This window comes from Channa argus, chromosome 3, assembly GCF_033026475.1.
Source record: "Channa argus isolate prfri chromosome 3, Channa argus male v1.0, whole genome shotgun sequence".
Lineage (NCBI taxonomy): Eukaryota > Metazoa > Chordata > Actinopteri > Anabantiformes > Channidae > Channa > Channa argus.
The window spans coordinates 6,230,722-6,249,518 of record NC_090199.1 but is presented as its reverse complement, the minus strand read 5'-3'; the positions used below and the strand labels follow the sequence as shown (position 1 = coordinate 6,249,518).

Below are 18,797 nucleotides of genomic sequence, written 5' to 3'. Positions count from 1 at the left end.
AGCGTAACCTTGAGTTGACGTGACAAAGAAAAAATGAAGCTCATTGTTGGTGTGGTAGCGGCTGTTACTATGTTTAATCCCTGAATGTAACTAGCCCTCATTTTGATGTGGCGGCATTATTGTCATCTGCATTGGGGAGTGTTGTAAAGCTACACACATGATCATAGTTGGAAACAGAGGAGTTATTTTAACTTTGGGAATTATTACATCAAGTCTGAATCTGAATCAAATCTGAGATAATAACTGTGACGATCTAATCAGGATTCACAAAAAACATATTACATGCTATATGAAAAAAATTAAATTTATGTAAGTAGTTGCAAACTGATTCCTACAGTGTTTTCTTTATCAACACGTACCAGTCTGGACTCATTAGTAAGATCTTGCATTAGATTTCTCATTTATTCTTACCTTGCATCACCTCTTTTTTTTTACGTACCCAAACTGTCCAATCACTAAAAATGTCTCAGCAACCTTTTCCATAACTACCCAATCACAATTTGGGGTTGGCTCCATAATAGGAAGGCTAGCTAGGGTTCCTCTGTCTGATCCAATCCGCTCATAGCATTAGTCTCTGAGGAGCGTGTTTATAAGCCCCTGACCCCGAAGATCTGGTGCCACATGCAGCAGAGTTCTGCAACTGGTAAAGACGACTAGAACTGCAGGAAACTGTGAACCTTACGGTACGTTCCACTGATACGGTTCCTCTGATTTTCACAGTATTTGTTGCTATGGTACTGAGAGTAAAGTTTGGGATGTGTGACACTGTTATGCGTTAATGTGTAATATGACCTTCTACTCATTTGTGGTGTTCCAGTGTCAGATAGCCATCAGTGTCTACTCCACCATGGACCTGAGCTGCACCATAGAGCCTCTGCTCTACATCTCAAAAATGCAGGGTGTGAACGGGAGGTGCGGCTGCTGCAGTTTTTCTAAGAAGCTAAATGATGCCAAAGTGTAATCAATGTAAAATTATTTCTAAGGACTCAACTGATCAGCTACAACATTAACACTGGTCATTAATGTTGTGGACGCCTTCACTGATATTTAACTTGGGTCTTTCGGTTCTAGTTTTGGGTAGAACATACAAATAAATGTCTTTAAACTTCCCTGTGACTTCCCTATATAAAATAGGTTTTAATGCCAGTAGAATGTACTATACAAAAGTTACTTAACAGATCAACACAGTGAAGCTAAATATATGCAAGATGTGTTTTCAAACAATTTATTTTACTACTTTGCTGCATTAATTTTGTTTTGACCGTCTTATTGCACATGAGCTCACTGGGCCTTCTGTTCATTACACTTATTAAAATAATCTCTCTACTTCTAGCTAAAAACCACCTCCAGATGACATGCTTCAACAGAGCTCCTCCAGATGACATCATCTGAAGAACTAATGATAAAAAAACCTCCTCCGGCTGATGTCATCTGTAGGATGTTTTAAGCATTAATGCACATTTACCCCTTAAGCTAAAACCTAGCTTAGTGCATAAATTTCCATTAAAGCTATTTCATAATTTCATATTAAAACCAACAGGTGGTGTTATCGTTGGGGCTGATCGGTGTATTGAACTCTGCACATTTTGCGCATTTTGTCATTTGATTAAATACTCCTATGAATTTCCCTGTTGTCAAACTGTAGTCATGGTGAACTGTGCAAATGATCCCAACAAAATGTAAAAACACGTATATTGACCATAGTTTGTCAGAATCTAAATCTGACATCTGGACTTGTACTTTGTTTTACCATTGACAAGTGAGAGAGAAGTAGCATTTCTGTGAAAGCAGCATGTAAAATCACAACATAAGACACAATTTTGTGAACTTTGCCGCTTCTGCAGTTAGTATTTCGTGCCCCTGCAGGTAAGAAATGTACGATGCTGTCCAACCTCCAGTTCGACACCATCTGTTAACATCGGATTTTTGTGCAAGTGTTTCGAGAAGAAAGAGCTTTATTCCCAACCACTCTTGAGTTTAGCGACCACAGCAACAGCCTCCAGATGGAAGCAGGTTTGCAATGCAGTCCTTGTCTTTTCTGTTGTGGTCTCCATATTTGCACCTTCCTGGAACCAGCAGCTGCCCAGATGTTTGTTCTGGGTACAAAACAACAAGCAGCAGCTAGAAGGTCCCTAGTTCGAATCCCTGGCCAGCTGCAACCTTTAAGTGCATATGTCTCATTAGGAATTAGGATTCCAGCTTTCGTTTGACGTTAGTTTTTGCCTTAGGTTGTATTTGTGACTGCAGTATCTGTTAGTAAAAATCGATATAAAACCCGAGCGGCCCATCGGGCACCAACAACCGAGCCACATTTAAAATCACCCACATCACTTTTCTTACCCGTGATGATGGGTTGTTGTTTTTTTCCAGATGCATTTTATTTAGTTCCAAGTGGTTTGTTTCAAAACGTAATTTTGCTGTTAATGAGTGATGCCACTTTTTAAGCGACAGCACTAAAAGTCTGAATGCATTTGTAGAGGATCAGTGAATATTTCTGCGCAGCAGGTGGTAGCATATACCTCTGAATAAGATATATAGCTGCACCTCCTGCTCCACCACTCCTGCGATCCTTAGCAGGAGGAACAACTGTCTCGGATATGCAGTTCAGCCTAATTTTATTACAGATGATGCAGCAGACATCCTTTTCCAAAAGTATGAGTGTTGGGGGCCAAGGAGGGGTGACAATAATAATAATTATTATTATTAAATAAAATAATAACAATAATTTCCAATCCGAAATAAGTGAAGTAATTGGCTGCTATTGAAGCAAAGCATTTTAGATGAAATCACAGCTAATGTTTAGGCAATATCGTGATCTTGCCACAGTTGTGGTCTTGACCGGTCTTGAAAAGAAAAACAACAAACCTGAGTTCCCCCTGTCTGAGACAAACACAAGACAAAGCGAGACTGAGACCTTAAAAAGGGGTCTTAGAACCGGTCTCGAGACTGAGACCTTATCTCATAATAGGCTTAAGGCTGCAGTTTTCTTTCCTGTTTAATGGGTTCAAAGGTCTGAGCAGTAGTTGAATGTGTGGGCAGCCACAGAGGTCCAGCTCAGGCCACTAAGACATTAGGACAATAAGAAACCAGCAGCAAGTGTTGACAGAACATCCCAGGGGAACGACACACAGAACATAGAACATAGACATGTTACTGCGCCACATTTCACATCGGGGTAGTTTGAGGATGTCTTTAAGAGTTACTATTTAATTTACACAGTAATCACTGTTTTTTTTTAACTGATATTCTCTGGACTTATGTCCTAAATATTTTGCCTTTTTTTACATTTGTAGTTTTCTGACATTGCTGCTCATATTATATAAAATACCACAATAATAATATGAAAATTATCCACCCAGCACGGTGGATAGTGTCTCTGCTAAACTGCCTAGCTTTCAATGCTAACTAGTTATTGGTTTCACCAAAGACACATTATGTTTACTTTTTTATAAACAATTGCTGCAAAGGATCATTAATGTTTAATAAACAAAACATAAGCAAGCCTGACCTTAAAATCCAAGATGGCTGTTTGGTTCATCAGCAGAGTCAAAACCTTAGTGATATGAAGTTATTAGCCACATTGTGCTAGTTTCACACTCATTTTTGATTCTAAATATTAAACGTGGGATTTAAAACGTGCGAACACCAAAACTGCTTGGTTTACGGTTAGGCCACAAAAACATCAGGGGTTATGGTTAGTAAAAAAGAATAAGTAAACTTCTTTAACATCACATCATGTGGCACGTTAAGAAGTACTGATTTCACATGACTGTAGCGTCATTATTGTCATCTGAATTGGGAAGAGTTTTAAAGCTACAGACATTATTATCATAGTTGGAAACACGACGATCTAATCAGGATTCACAAAAAACATATGACATGCTATATGAAAAAAATTAAATTTATGTAAGTAGGTGCAAACTGATTCCTACAGTGTTTTCTTTATCAACACGTACCAGTCTGTACTCATTAGTAAGATCTTGCATTAGATTTCTCATTTATTCTTACCTTGCATCACCTCTTTTTTTTTACGTACCCAAACTGTCCAATCACTAAAAATGTCTCAGCAACCTTTTCCATAACTACCCAATCACAATTTGGGGATGGCTCCATAATAGGAAGGCTAGCTAGGGTTCCTCTGTCTGCTCCAATCCGCTCATAGCATTAGTCTCTGAGGAGCGTGTTTATAAGCCCCTGACCCCGAAGATCTGGTGCCATATGCAGCAGAGTTCTGCAACTGGTAAAGACGACTAGAACTGCAGGAAACTGTGAACCTTACGGTACGTTCCACTGATACGGTTCCTCTGATTTTCACAGTATTTGTTGCTATGGTACTGAGAGTAAAGTTTGGGATGTGTGACACTGTTATGCGTTAAAATGTGTAAAAATTCAAATGTGTTCATCTGAACTAATGATTTGCTTTATCAACATTTACAGTCTCATCTTCCAGGTTCAGTGCTTTACCTACCCAGCAACTGTCCTCATGAATTGCACACTGCCTGGTGGCTACTGTGGACCTCCACTGTGGTACCAGTTCCCTGCATGTGTCGTGGTCCCTTATGGTTTCATTTTCTACTTTGGGGTCAAGGTGTTGAACCTTGTAGTGGGGACACCCTGTAACGTCCTTGTCATGTGGAAGATCGCCAGAAAGAAGAGTGATGCATCCACCTCTGACATCTTCATCTTCAACCTGGCCATCCTGGACGCTTACTTCTGCCTGATGACACCTGTAGACATGGTGAACCGAATGCTGCTTGGTGACCATGGCATTTGGTACTTTCAGAGGTTTGCGTATGGGCTCAAGGATACAGCACCACTCTTTCTGGTGAGTTTCTCTTTTCCTTCCAATACATTTAAAACCATTTAATTTACAATGTGTACAATGGGGTTTGACACTACACGAGATATTTATTCTCTAACATTGTAATCCGTGCACAAATACAATTCAATAAATAAAAACAAATACGTACAATAGTTCATCATAATATGTTGCTCCAAACTGAACCATTATCACATCTCTTTGTCAAACATGTTTTTCATTTATGATACTTTAATAATATACTTTATGATACTTATGTAAGAATACTTTTTATGAGCTTGCTACAAGGCAGAATTGTACATGTGTTTATTTAGCAGAACACCTAGAGTCTAGACCAACTTTGACATTATAAGTATATTCTGGTACATAGTCCAGGTATTTGAGCCAATAATACAAGCATAGCAAGAGTTGACCCTTCCTGCCGCATCCCTCCCATTTTATCTGGGTTTGGGACCGACACCAAGGCGGCCCTTGTTGGCTGGGTGGGATTTGAACCCATTTTTAACTCATTCCTCTACCACTGAGCCACCTGCTAATATGGACTTATAATGTTGGTTACCTCTAACAGCAATTTTAGTAGCTCCTGCTGATTATTTTCATCACAAAGTTCTTGTGCAGTAATTGGGACTTTCTTCTGCTGAAAATGCATCAATATATAATGTATCAGGATGAGGGGGTGGCAGTGGCTTAATTAGTAGAGTGGCCCCCTACCAACCATAGAGTCGGAGTTTCACGGGGTGGTGGCCCGGAACTCACAGGATAAGCCGGAAGGACCAAAAAATAAAAAAATAAAATCCCCCCAGTACTGTTCACCAGTATCTGCAACAAAGTTTTCAAGGTGTTTAAGGTGTTTTAGTAGTTTGTACATTTTCCAAATGTAAATTTTTAGTTTACTACTTTTTATTATCTTATGTTTTTAGTGCAGGTTTGTATTTATTTTTTCAGTTTTATATTTTTTTTTACCTCCTTACAAATGCTCCTAGACTGTCTCACAAACCTTGGGAAGGGGTGTAGGCTACTGGAATAATGACCATGTAACAGCAAGGAAATTCAATGTCAATAAGTCTAAAACAGTACAGATTTTTTTAGCATGTATCTGTAAAACTCCTGCTGATGATTTTCATCAGTAATTTTGACTTTCTTCAGCTGAAAATGCATCATAATGTATCGCGATCCTCCGTCTGGTCTGCTTTTTCAGGTGTGTATCTGTTTGGATCGCTACATGGCTGTGGTCCACCCAGTACTGTTCACCAGTATCCGCAACAACGCGATCCGCATTGTCATTTCTGTCGTGGTCTGGGGTCTAATCTTGGCTTATGGCCTTGCCAAGTGCATCCTGGGAGACATGAAGGTGAATGACGTCTTCAGTGGTGTCATCCTCTTTGCCTTTGCAGTCATGGTCTTCTGCAACATCTCCATCATCTGGGCTCTCAGTCGTTCTGTGATGGGTAAGGAGGAGATGCACCCGGTGAAGAAGAAGGCCTTTAAGATGGTGCTGATCATCCTGGCCATCACTGTGACCAACTACTTGCCACCAGTGGCTCTCATGCCCTTTGCGTCCTACTACTCATTTGTGGTGCTCAACTGTGAGCTGGCCATCAGTGTGTATTCCATCATGGACCTGAGTTGCAGCATAGAGCCTCTGGTCTACATCACAAAAATGGAGTCTGCAGGCAGGTGCTGCATGTGGACTTTGTCTGAGAAGCCACATAATGCCAAAGTAATGTAAATCATGAATCCAACACATCTTTAAAAAAGGATTCTCCACATCTTATTTAAATACATCAGTGGATTTCCCTGTTGTTACTGATCCCTAATTATACAAAATTGTGTCTTAATTGTTTTCTAACATATTCAACAAGGAAATATTTGATTGCATTACTCTCAGTACAATAAATAGAGATATACTATTATATCTCTAGATATTATAGCTAGACTATAATTATTATTAAAAGCTATTGCACAAACCCCCTGACAAAATACCTATGCATATCAAATAACAATAGCAGACATAGGCATAAACTATATTTATAATGTAAATTTTATCTTCTGAATCACACTCGCTGCTTAACATTTACAACTTAGCTAAAATGACAAACCTGATAATATTGTACTGCATTCTACTTTGAAATGAAATGACTACATTATAAATACAACTTTTTTTCCTCTACATAGATGATTTGCTATGCTGTCTCCATGTACACTTTATAGGGACAATAAAGTTATTCAGTGAATAAATGATTACTTTCCATCTTCATTAACAATTGATAATATAAATCATTAACATACACATCCTTCGTTTTCAGTTTAATGAATGCCTGGGGCTGTGCATGATTTATGGTGCAAACATTTGGGCAGCCATTAATTTTAGTCAGACACTCCCTGTGGGCCCAATTAGCAGCAGTGCAATTATCAGCATGTAAATATACAGTATAATATCTGCCAGTTTGTAAAACTTATTCTTAGTATACAAATATACCTTAACTTGATAAAAACATTAACATTACCTCTGGCAAGTGTACAAAATATATTCTCTTTTTTTTTTTAGTTTTTTTAAAGTTTTTAATTACAAAAAAATCTGATGTATGGCAAAGACAATGTTTTTTTCTCAAATTGATGATTCACTTATCTTTAATTTGTAAAAATTTAATTCAATTTAATTCAATTCAACTTTATTTATATAGCGCTAATTCACAAAGTCAACAAAGTCATCTCAAGGCACTTTACAAAATTAAAGTCAAGACCTAAAAGATGTATACAGAGAACCCAACAATTCCCCCTTGAACAAGCTCTAGGCAACAGTGGAGAGGAAAAACTCGCTTTAACGTTAGGTTCACGGGAAGGATTGTATATCAGAAAAGGGAGTTTAGGTAAGCAGGAGGTGTTGAGGTGATGACTCTGTAGGCAAGAGACAGAGCTTTGAACCTGATGCAAGCAGCTACATGAAGCCAGTGTAGAGATCTGAACAGTGGTTTGACATGAGTTCTTTTTTGGCTGATTAAAAATGAGCCGTGCTGCCACGTTTTGGATCATCTGCAAGGGTTTGATGGTGCATACCAGTAACCCCATTAACAAAGCGTTGCAGTAATCAAAACGAGATACGCCCAGCACCTGTACAATTAGGTGGGTTGTATATTCCGTGAGGTAGGGTCTGATCTTTCTGATGTTGTAGAAGACAAATCAGCATGCCCTAGAGACTGAGGAGTTGTGGTCCTTAAAGCTCAGTAAGTCATCGCTGACAACCCCCAGGCCACCTTAGTGGGGACAATCACTGTAGATCCAGTGTTGATGCTGATGTTGTGTTGTGTCAAAGGACTAGCTGGGAAGACAGTGACTTCTGTTTTGGAGAGGTTCAGCTAAAGATATTTCTCTCTCATCCAGTCAGAGATGTCTGAGAGACAGGCAGATGTCCGATGGAAAGGACAGGAAGAGCTGTGTGTCATCAGCATAGCAGTGATAGGAAATGCCATGAGTGGATGATAGAACCCAGGGATGTAGTATAGACAGAAAAAGCAAGATGACCAAGAACTGAACCCTACATCACATCGGTAGGGAGGCTATGAGAGTGAGAAACATGCCACTGCCAGGATACCTTAAGGGTTCATCCCGTGTGTGTGTCATCAGCTAAAGCCAGACTAGAGCTGATCCAGAGATGCCCAAGTCAGAGAGTGTGGACAAGAGGATCTGATGGTTCACAGTGTCAAAAGCTCCAGATAGATCAAATAGGATTTAGACAGAAGACTGACCTGTGGCTTTTGCAGCTCGAAGAGATTCCACGACAGTCAGGAGTGCCTTTTCTGTGGAGTGACCCCTCTTGAAGCCAGATTGGTTGACATCGAGGAAGTTGTTCTTGGAAAGAAAGTGTGAGAGTTGAATGAAGCTAATCTTCATAGCTTGATAGCTAAAGGCTCTGCCTCCCATTCTACCTTTGGAAATTCTGGGAACCACAAGTAGGCCTGCATTCTGAGATGGAAGTGGTCTACTGGGATGTTGTGGAACTATGAGTTCTTTTAGATATGAAGGAGCCTGACTGTTTAGAGCTTTAAATGTGAGGTAAAGGACAAATCCTGGTCAAAAATAACTCCAAGGTTCCTTGCAGTAGTACTGGAGGTCAGACTTATGCCATCTACAGTAACGATATGGTTGGACATCATATTTCTGAGATTTTTTGTCCCAAATACTATGACTGCAGGTTTTGTCTGAGTTTAAAAGTAAACAATTATGACAGGGACAGGGATTCAAATTTATTTACAGCTTTTTCACTTGAATATCTGCTATAGTGCAATTTTCCTAACTGCTTTATAGTCCATTATTGTAAATTCAAATGTTATTAGAAAATGGTCCAAAAAAAATGTAATTGCAAGCTTCACCACTACTGCAGCACGTGCTGTCCACCTGGAAGAAGTCAACTAGCCTGAACAGAGACAGTTGTCTGTGTGCACCAGTCCGACTTAGATAAATACACAACAAGTACACTTGGACTTCAAATACTATCATTAAAATAATTCAAACCAACAGATGCGTATGATCAGAATTGAAAAGTTTCCACAGCCACGCGTGTTCATAAAAACTGCAGTAGACACGGGCCCCTTGCAGAGGCAGGAGAGACAGGGATGTGGAGGCTACAGGTAACACCAACATGTAAACAACAATGTAAACGTTTATGTTCAAAACTGTTCAATAATTTTTTGTCCATACAAAATTTAAAATGTTGGTAGTTTCTAGTCATTTGGAGTGTGGCATGTAAAACCAATCGACTACTCCAAATGCAGGAAAAAGTAGGATTTAATTATTACATATAATTAATAATAAGTTATGTAGTGATATAAACAATGGAGGTATTTACGTGAGTATTTGTGATAAAAAAAACAAACAAACACTGTTACACCTGCCACCTCTCCACCCAACACACTTTAAAGCTTCCATGCAACTCTGAAGCATTCAATATCAAATAAATAAATAAATAATGAAATAACTATATCAATTGAATGAGTTTTCATACTGTTAATAGGCCAAGTAAAATCAGAGTTATGATAAATGGTTCGTGTGTTCAGTTGTGCAAATTAGGAAGCATCTAGTGATGCTTAGAATATTCCCGCCTTGTTTATTTATTTATTTATTTATTTATTGCTCAAACCCAAAGCCCTCTGTTGTAAATCTGCTGGCATGAAACTCAGGAAAAGCACTTTTTTTTGGTTTTAGATCAGTGGGTTGTTACAAGATGTCAAAATGAAAAAAATGACCCCAACTATTGCCATGGTAAACAGATTTAAGGTGAAATATAAAGATGAAATCAAAATTCAAATTTATTCAAAAACTTCCAGATATTTCATAGACTCCAGAGTGTTAAACTTCCCTCTGATGAGCCTATGGTAAAGTATTTTTCCAACTCCAGCTGAAAAACTCCTCCAGATGACATCACCCTGAGGACTTTTTCATCATTAGGAGTTTCTGATGCTCACCTAGAACCAAGAACTGCTTTTGTCAGCGGCTGGAGGTGGAGTTATTGTGACCGATAAGAGCAATCAAAGCATTGTTAGAAAGAAGGTTGTTGTTCTTTGACCTCCTCTGCCTCCTGATGTGTTCTGCATATTACTATACACATCCTCAGTCTACTCTCTCACACACACACACACTCATGGCCTGTTTTCTGCTACATCGACTCTACCAGCTGCTACCACCTGACTCTCTCTCTCTCTCTCCTCGTTATCTGCCAACCACATTTAGCTGTTTCCACCCACCTCATTAAGACCTAACCCCCCGCAACAAACACACACACACACACACACTCAATTACCTTCTCCTACCTCCAGGTGGTTTGTTTTTCTTTCCCTCTGTTCACTTAGCCCCGCCTTCCCATACCTGGTTCTCATTTTATTCATCAGCCCTTCCACTATTTAAACTACCCTCATTCTTCGCTCCTCACTGGTTTTCCTCATATGTGCCATGGACTCTACAGCTTTTTAATGAATATATTCCAGGAACATGCCTATAATCTGCCTTTTTTCAATTCTCTTCATGTGGTTCAACTTTGTCATCCTTGCTACCCTGAAGAAAAATACAAGCTTTCCTAAATACTAAATCCATGTGAAGCCAGTGTGTTGAAAATGGTTTAGTGTTTGGAAGCATTTGACGCAGTTTAAAAAATGGTGACATCTGCTGCCAAATCATTGTTATTACATGTGAATCGGCAAAATAAATAGGAACAGTTGATCAGGACACCTTTACGTTTAGTCATTTGGGATATGCTTTTTTTCAGAAACCATTTAAACATTAAAGTTAAAAAGGCTGAATCCTCCTAACATTGTCTGGAGCTACTTTGCATTGGAAGTGGCAAAACAGTTTTTGGAATATTTTGTTTTTGCGGCTCTGCGTGTCTAAGTTGTAGGTGCCCTGTCTGATTGGCTGGATTGGGGGGCAGTGCAGAGAGCTGATTGGTCCATCGTACACTTCATTAAGTTTCAAAAGTCTGGTTCCCATCAGCTAGACCAACTTCTCTGGTAGCGGTACCTGTACTCTGTTTTTGGCCTCCAAACACTCTTGAACATTTTAGTGATTATTGGATTCATGTCATTTGATTTAGTGGATATTTTTGTATTTATTTATACTTTCTACTGATTTCTCACGTTTTTCCATAGTAGTGAATGTTTGTTTGGTTATAGTTGAGTTGAGTTATAGTGCTACACTTTTGTATCATGTTCCTTTAGTTGCAGTAATAAATGATGTACTTAATAGTAAACTTGGAATCTTGACCTTGGTTTGAAAGGTATGCGGTTTTCTTAATTGTTCTTGTATGATGCACTAGACAGGGGCATGATACCAGATGCTGTTTGTTAGCAGAGCACAGCAGGCAGGAGCTAGTGATGTGCTAAACAAGAACCAGCATTGAACCAGTTCAACTAGGACACAGCAAAACGATGTCTTAATAATTATATCACAAGTGTAACTAGGGTTTGTGTTAATGATGTAAATACTTTTGTGTGGAGGTCGATTAACTGGTCAGTTAATTCTATAAATGAATGTAGTGTAGTAGCTGGAAGAAGGTGTGCTTGGATGGCAGGGTGCGTTCGTGTTACTAGGGAAAGGCCTGATTATTTAGGGGATGAGGGTTCAAAGAGTTGTATTGAGAAGGAATTTTTTTTTTCATTGTTTATGGACTGAGCTGATTTCTTTTCTTGCTGACAACTTCTCCAGCCTTTGAAAACGCTCGTTCACATGCCACTGTATTGGCTGGTTTGAATCCGTCATGTGATTCACCCAGCATCAAAGCAGCAACTGCTTCAGACTCTCTCTCATTTAAGCAGAAATGTGGGATGAGACAGTGGAGTCAACATTTCTGTTAATGCAGTTGCCTTAGTTATGCAAAGAGCATATTGTTTTTTTTCACCTTAGTTTGCATAATTTGTTGTTGAAGTTTTTAAAGTGTAGCAAGGAGCTACATATGTACATTTAGGCAAGCAAAAATCAAAATCAAAGTCACGTGGTTGTCCACCAGTCCCGCAGCTGTTGGTTCGATCCCCGGCTCCTCCAGTCTCATATCGAAGTGTCCTTGAGCAAGACACTGAACCCCAACTGAGTTGCTTCATTTCTCCCGGTGAGTGTTGACCAGCTGCACAGCAGCTCCCCCACTGGTGTGTGATTGTAAGTGCGGATGGGTCTAGAGAAGCAGTGTAAAGCGCTTTAGTGCAGAACATTTACTATTTAAAAGATGAGATGAGAAGTGCAAGAAAGAGCATAAAGGTAGTTCTTAGTTTATTTTCTATAGATTTAAGTTCATACGGAGGTGCTGAAGACTTCTGGTTTTGAATATTGGGAGTGACGTTGCTGAGGTTGGGTCGGTTGTTCCACCATTGTGTGATTACTGAGCTGAATAGTTTCGCTTGCTTTTGCATCTTTACGGTGCTGCGACCACCAGATGTCGTTCTTCGGCAATATACATATTACAGATTAACACAACATTGACATATGTTTTCCCATTTCTTAAATATCTGGTAACAGGATCAGATATGACATCAATTTCATATACTGTTCTTATCATGTGGAAAAATCATTTATAAATAAAGGTTTACGTTAAATGAATTTATTATGGATTTGGCGTTGGACAACTTGCAAAAGACGCGATTTTAAAATAAATTATTTTAAAAAAACAATCTTTTGACTTTCTGACTTAATTGCTTTAGCTCCACATTACACAAGCGCTTCCGTTTTCATCTCGGTAGCTTGTTTCGCTCCACCACCCTCTGAGAAAGGAAAAGATTTACAGGCCAGACTAGTACTGTCGTTGTTGTGTAAATCTTTATTTTATAATGAAAATTTTCAATCATGTTAAGTAGGGGGGTTTGTCGTAACTTGCAAGCTTCTATTGTAACTGTTTTCTTTTTACCTACTTACCAGTCTGGACACATTAGTAAGATCTTGCATTAGATTTCTCATTTATGCTTAGCTTGCATCACCTGTTTACTGAAAAGTGTACATCAGTGTACGTCAGTGAGACTCAACATAAACAAGCTGCTTTGTATGTATCCAAATTGTCCAATCACGAAAAACGTCTCGGGAACTTTTTGCATTAATACCCAATCACATTTCGGGGCTGACACCACATTGGGAAAGGCAAGCTAGGGTTCCTCTGACTGGTCCAATCCAAACATGTCATTAGTCTCTGAGGAGCGTGTTCTTAAGCCCCGGACCCTGAAGATCTGGTGCCACATGCAGCAGAGTTCTGCAACTGGTGAAGAGAACTAGGGCTGCACGACACTGTGAACCTTGTTACGGTAAGTTCAGTTGTTACGATGCCTAGTTCCATCTCATAGTCTTATTTGTAGATTACAAGTAGAGACATAATCGTTGGTGGGCTCATTATAGGTCAAAATGTTCAAAAATAAAATGTAAACACACAAATTAATGATTTGCTTTTCTTCCCTTCTTAGCATTCCATCCTCGTCTTCCAGCACCAGCACTTGCTCCCCAGCCACTGTCCTCATGAATTGCACCACTGGTGACCACTGTGGACCTCCAATATGGTACCAGTTCCCTGAGTGTGCCCTTGTCCCTTATGGTTTCGTTTTCTACTTTGGGGTTAAGGTGTTGAACCTGGCGGTCGGGACACCCTGTAACGTCCTTGTCATGTGGAAGATCGCCACTAAGAAGAGTGATGCATCCACCTGTGACATCTTCATCTTCAACCTGGCCATCCTGGATGCTTATTTCTGCCTGATGACACCCGTAGACATGGTGAACCGAATGCTGCTTGGTGACAGTGGCATTTGGTACTTTCAGAGGTTTGCGTATGGGCTCAAGGACTTAGCACCACTCTTTCTGGTGAGTTGTTTTTCTAGACTGCTGCGAATTTTTGTTGATGATACAGTTTATACTTCTGTTCTTCTTCCATTCTGTTCTCAAATACTTTCAATACAATAAATACTTTCAATGGTGATACGATATGTATCATGATACATAGGTAACAAGTAAATATATTGTGATATATGTAAGTATGGCAACACTGATATGTATTACAAATTTCCGTCAAAACTGTTTAATATAATCATTGGAACCTTATGAATACAAATAAATATTAATGCTGTTTTGTTCAAACCCTTTATACATACAAACTTAACAAGTTATGTCATTTAACGCATGGATGTTGCAACTGTCCTGGGGTGTGTGTTCAGTTGCAAACAACAAAAAGATTTACTTTTCTTCCATTTAAATGGGCAAAATGACTGATTACAAGTTGTGATATAAATTACTGGAAAGAGTTTGAAGTATCACTATGTTTCAATTATCTATGATCTCTTTCAAAAAATCTTGCCTGGTTATTTTCTTTTGAGTTTTTTTTTTTTCTCTTTTCAAAAAAGCAAACTCAAATTTATTTCATTCTTTTTTTTTACATTTATTTTCTGATTATTTTAGAGAACTATTAATTTCACATTACTCCATTTGGACTATCTTAGGAATCCCAGTGTCCTTAGGAACTCAATGTCGGTTGTTGTTGTTGTTGTCCTTTCGGCTTATCCCGTGAGTTCAGGGTCTCCACAGCGGATCATTGTCCCCATGTTGATTTGGCAGCTTTTACACCGGGTGCCCTTCCTGACGCAGCCCTCCCCAATTTCTAATGGGCTTGGACCGGCACTGCACAGCCCGGGATGGGAGAGGGCTGTTTGGGGTTTAGTGTCTTGCCCAGAGATACTTCGACATTAGCCGGGACTGTGGATTGAACCACTGACCCTGTGATCCGTGGACTACTGCATTACCAACTGATTCAGAAAGTCAAATTCAGTGAGAGTTTCTGGCATGTATCTGGAAAAAATCGTTAGGTCAAGTAATTTTTGATCTTCGGTCGCAATCTCATGCCGATCTAATTTAACTTAAAAGGCATCAAAGTATTGTGTATCAGGATCCTTCTTCTGGTCTGCTCTTTCAGGTGTGTATCTGTCTGGATCGCTACATGGCTGTGGTCCACCCTGTATTGTTCACCACTATCCGTGACAACATGATCCGCATTGGCATTTCCATAGTGGTCTGGGGTCTCATTTTGGCTTATGGCTTTGCCATGTGCATCCTGGGAGTCATGAAGGTGAATGATATCTTCAGTGGTGTCATCCTCTTTGCCTTTGCAGTCATGGTCTTCTGCAACATCTCCATCATCTGGGTTCTTAGTCGTTCTGTGATGGGTAAGGAGGAGATGCACCCTGTTAAGAAAAGGGCCTTAAAGATGGTGCTTATCATTCTGGCCATTATTGTCACCAACTACTTGCCACCGGTGGCCCTCATGCCCTTCGCGTCCCACTACTCATTTGTGACGTTCAACTGCGAAATCACCATCAGTGCGTATTCATTTATGGACCTGAGCTGCAGCATAGAGCCTCTGGTCTACATCACAAAAATGGAGTTTGCAGGCAGGTGCTGCATGTGGAGTTTGTGTAATAAGTCACATGATGTCCAGGTGTAATCAAGACATCAATCATTAAACCACCTCATGTTGTAAAATTGTTTTGAGTTAGCAGAGGAGGTTTCTGCACAATTCATTACAGCATTGGATTTCTTAAAAGTTGATGATGGCTAATTGTACTAATCTTCCCAAAAATCCTACAGAAATGTATGTTTCTCAACTAGTCATCTGTGCTGAATAAAAAATAGATGGATAGATGAACCCGAATGTTGAAAATTTAGTCCGATGAATAACCCAGCTGAAAATAAAATAGCTTAGCAGAGTGTAGTTTGTTGTAGTTCGCTTAAGCTTCTTTGAAACATATTTTATATCACAGCATATTGTAATTCAGCCAAACTGTATTTGTGTATCTGATTTAGAGGCATAGTAATAAGAAAAGACATGCAATACATATTCGTTATGCAGTTTTTTTTTTTTAATTCTCAACAATTCATTCGTAAAGCCAACTCACAGGACATGCCCGGAGTCATTGCTGGAATCAGAGGGAATCAGTAACTAGAAGAAAGGTAGATGAGAATGCTGGGTAAAGTGTGAATTCCAAGAGTAAATGTATATAATTTTAACCATGGTAGATTATTTCTTTACATTGTTTCCCCTGATATGCTCAATGTTTGATTTTATGTCTGTTTTTGTTATTATACTATGGCTGAAATACTTAAATAAAGTTACCTATGATTGAATATTTGCATCTTTTATTGAAAATATTATTCATCTAAAATGTCTCGCATTTGTTTCAGCCCCTTTGTGTAACTTAAAGATTATTCAGTTTAATAATGTGCGGTGATTTGTTTGTTCACCCAACCTTTCTTCAAAAGGCTTCAACACCTTCTAGGTCCCCAGCAGCAATACTTTATAGTCCCCCTGTTCAAATCTGATCACAAAAAGCTGCCGTGGGACCAGCAAAGTAAAGACAGAGGAAGTTGAGAAAAGAAGGGTGTGGAAAAGAACCTATGCAAGCTCCACACAGAAAGGCCACAACCAGCCTGGGATTCACACCTGGGACCTTCTAGCTGTGAGGCGGCAACACTAACCACTCCACCACCGTGCTGCCCTGAGGTGGATCATCCCAGAGGAAATTCAGATTGGAAGGGGTGTCAGGTAAAGGGAGCTTTAATCTTGGTTGGGATTTTATTCAGGCTAGAATTGCTCTATCTGGGGCTGCTCTTGAAGATACAGTAATGTAGATCGTAGGCATTGTCTCGGATTCTTCTCCTAGGTGCTACTCTCTTTGTATCAAGCTCCTCTCCTACAAAAACTGTTGCAGGATGCCAATGCCGTCTTTTGAGATGTGTGGTCTTATTTGGGTTACATACAAATATTTTGTTTGGATAGCCCACCTGGATATATTGAAATGCAATAGCCAGAAACAGTATTTGGAAAAACAAACACACAGTTTGATAGGTGGTTGGTGCAAGATCTTATTATTGGATGTCTCTAAACATCTCTATACATCTTTATAATCTTGACTTTATTCTGTAAAGTGCCCTGTGATGACTTTGTTGTGAACTGGCGCTATATAAATAAAGTTGAATTGAATTATTCAAAAGGCATATTGTTGTACAGCTGTACTCACCAGGATCGTCTTCCGCACGTTGATTTGGCATAGGGTTTTTTTTTTTTATGCCGGATGCCCTTCCTGCAGCAACACTCCCATTTTGCAAGGTTACCTAGGTACCCTTGCAACCTTGATGGCTAGGCAGGGCCACACCTGTTGGGGTGCGATTCGATCCTGTTGCTTTCTGCATCCCAACCCGATGCTCTACCCATCGAGCCACCGGGCCCCCATACAGTCGTACTCACCAGGTAAAAGCTCCAGTGACCTACGTTATGGCAGCCGCAATGGCCTCCCACAGCAATGCTTTTTCGGAATCACCACAAAAAGTCCGAACACAGCCTCCAACTCACTAACCGAAAGGTAAGGGGATCCTCACAACAACACAGCATGTCGTCAGCTTTCACGTTGTCTATACCTTTATGCCAGTATTCCTGGCTTCTGACCTGTGTGTTCGCAGTGTGCGGCTGCTGGCCTTGCCAGTGCCCAGTGTTTTGTCTGTTTCTTCTATCTAGGGTCAAGGGTTTCCTCTGAGATAGAATGTCTCTCCTCGTCATTAACACCTAGTCTTGCTTAAAGTGTGACTTCACCAATTGCTTGCTTCTATGCCTTTAGGTTAGGGTGTAAATGTGCATTAAATGTGTAAATGGGGCGACTTTGGCGCAGGACGGTGGAGCGGTTGTCCACCAATCTTGCAGTTGTTGGTTTGATCCCCGGCTCCTCCAGTCACATATCAAAGTGAACCCCAACTCAGCAGCTGGTGTGAGTGTGAATGAGCAACAGTGTTAAGCACTTTGAGTACATATCTAAACTTGAGCTTATGTTAAAATGCTCTTGTGCTTCTAGGTTAATAAATCCTCCAGATGACATCACCTGGAGGAGTTTTTCATCATTAGGAGTTCAGATGATGTCATCTGGAGGAGCTCTGGAAAAGCAGGTTACAAACATCATAGTATGAGCAACGAGATGACATAATCTGAACTGAAGGTTCTTCCAAGTGATGTCATCTGGAGGCACTTTTTAGCTAGAAGTAGAGAGATATTTTAATGTAGGGCAGTCAGAAGGAAGTTTAATGACATTTATGTATAAGTTCTACCCAAACTAGAACCATAAAATTTAAAGTAACTTATTTCAAATGTACTTTGAGTGTAGTTTGCTACTTTTTGTCACCTAGGGCAGCATGAAGTTTGTTAAAGAGCAATGAGTTTATTTTGAAATATAATTTTCAGCACCACGCTTTTAATATGAAGTCGTGAGTCCAGCTGTAGATCTACTTACTTCCTAGTTGACAGAGAATGTTAGCTACAGTATGTGCAGGTCCACAACGTGGACAAATATGTTTAAACTTGTTTCATATTTATTTGAAACAAAAGGCCACGTTTATAAGCAAAAAGGAAGCTCAGCTGTTTAACTCTTAAATTCAACTTTTGTATATTTATGACTTTCTCAGGTTGGATGCAGAGTTTTTCAGTGGATTC

The 18,797-nt window shown here is 39.6% G+C and overlaps 2 protein-coding genes across 2 annotated transcripts; both read left to right on the top strand.

Moving 5' to 3' along the window:
* The first annotated feature begins 787 nt into the window (after positions 1–787).
* LOC137124641 (G-protein coupled receptor 35-like) lies at positions 788–6,548 on the top strand. Its single transcript, XM_067499751.1, has 3 exons — positions 788–912; positions 4,438–4,825; positions 6,018–6,548. Exons 1-3 carry the CDS (start codon positions 788–790, stop codon positions 6,546–6,548), a joined length of 1,044 nt encoding a protein of 347 aa, XP_067355852.1.
* A 7,233-nt stretch (positions 6,549–13,781) lies between these two features.
* On the top strand, positions 13,782–16,225 carry LOC137124342 (G-protein coupled receptor 4-like). The gene is made up of 2 exons (XM_067499208.1): positions 13,782–14,137; positions 15,240–16,225. The coding sequence occupies exons 1-2, from the start codon at positions 13,799–13,801 to the stop codon at positions 15,765–15,767; spliced, it is 867 nt and encodes a 288-aa protein (XP_067355309.1). The 5' UTR covers positions 13,782–13,798; the 3' UTR covers positions 15,768–16,225.
* Positions 16,226–18,797: the final 2,572 nt, after the last annotated feature.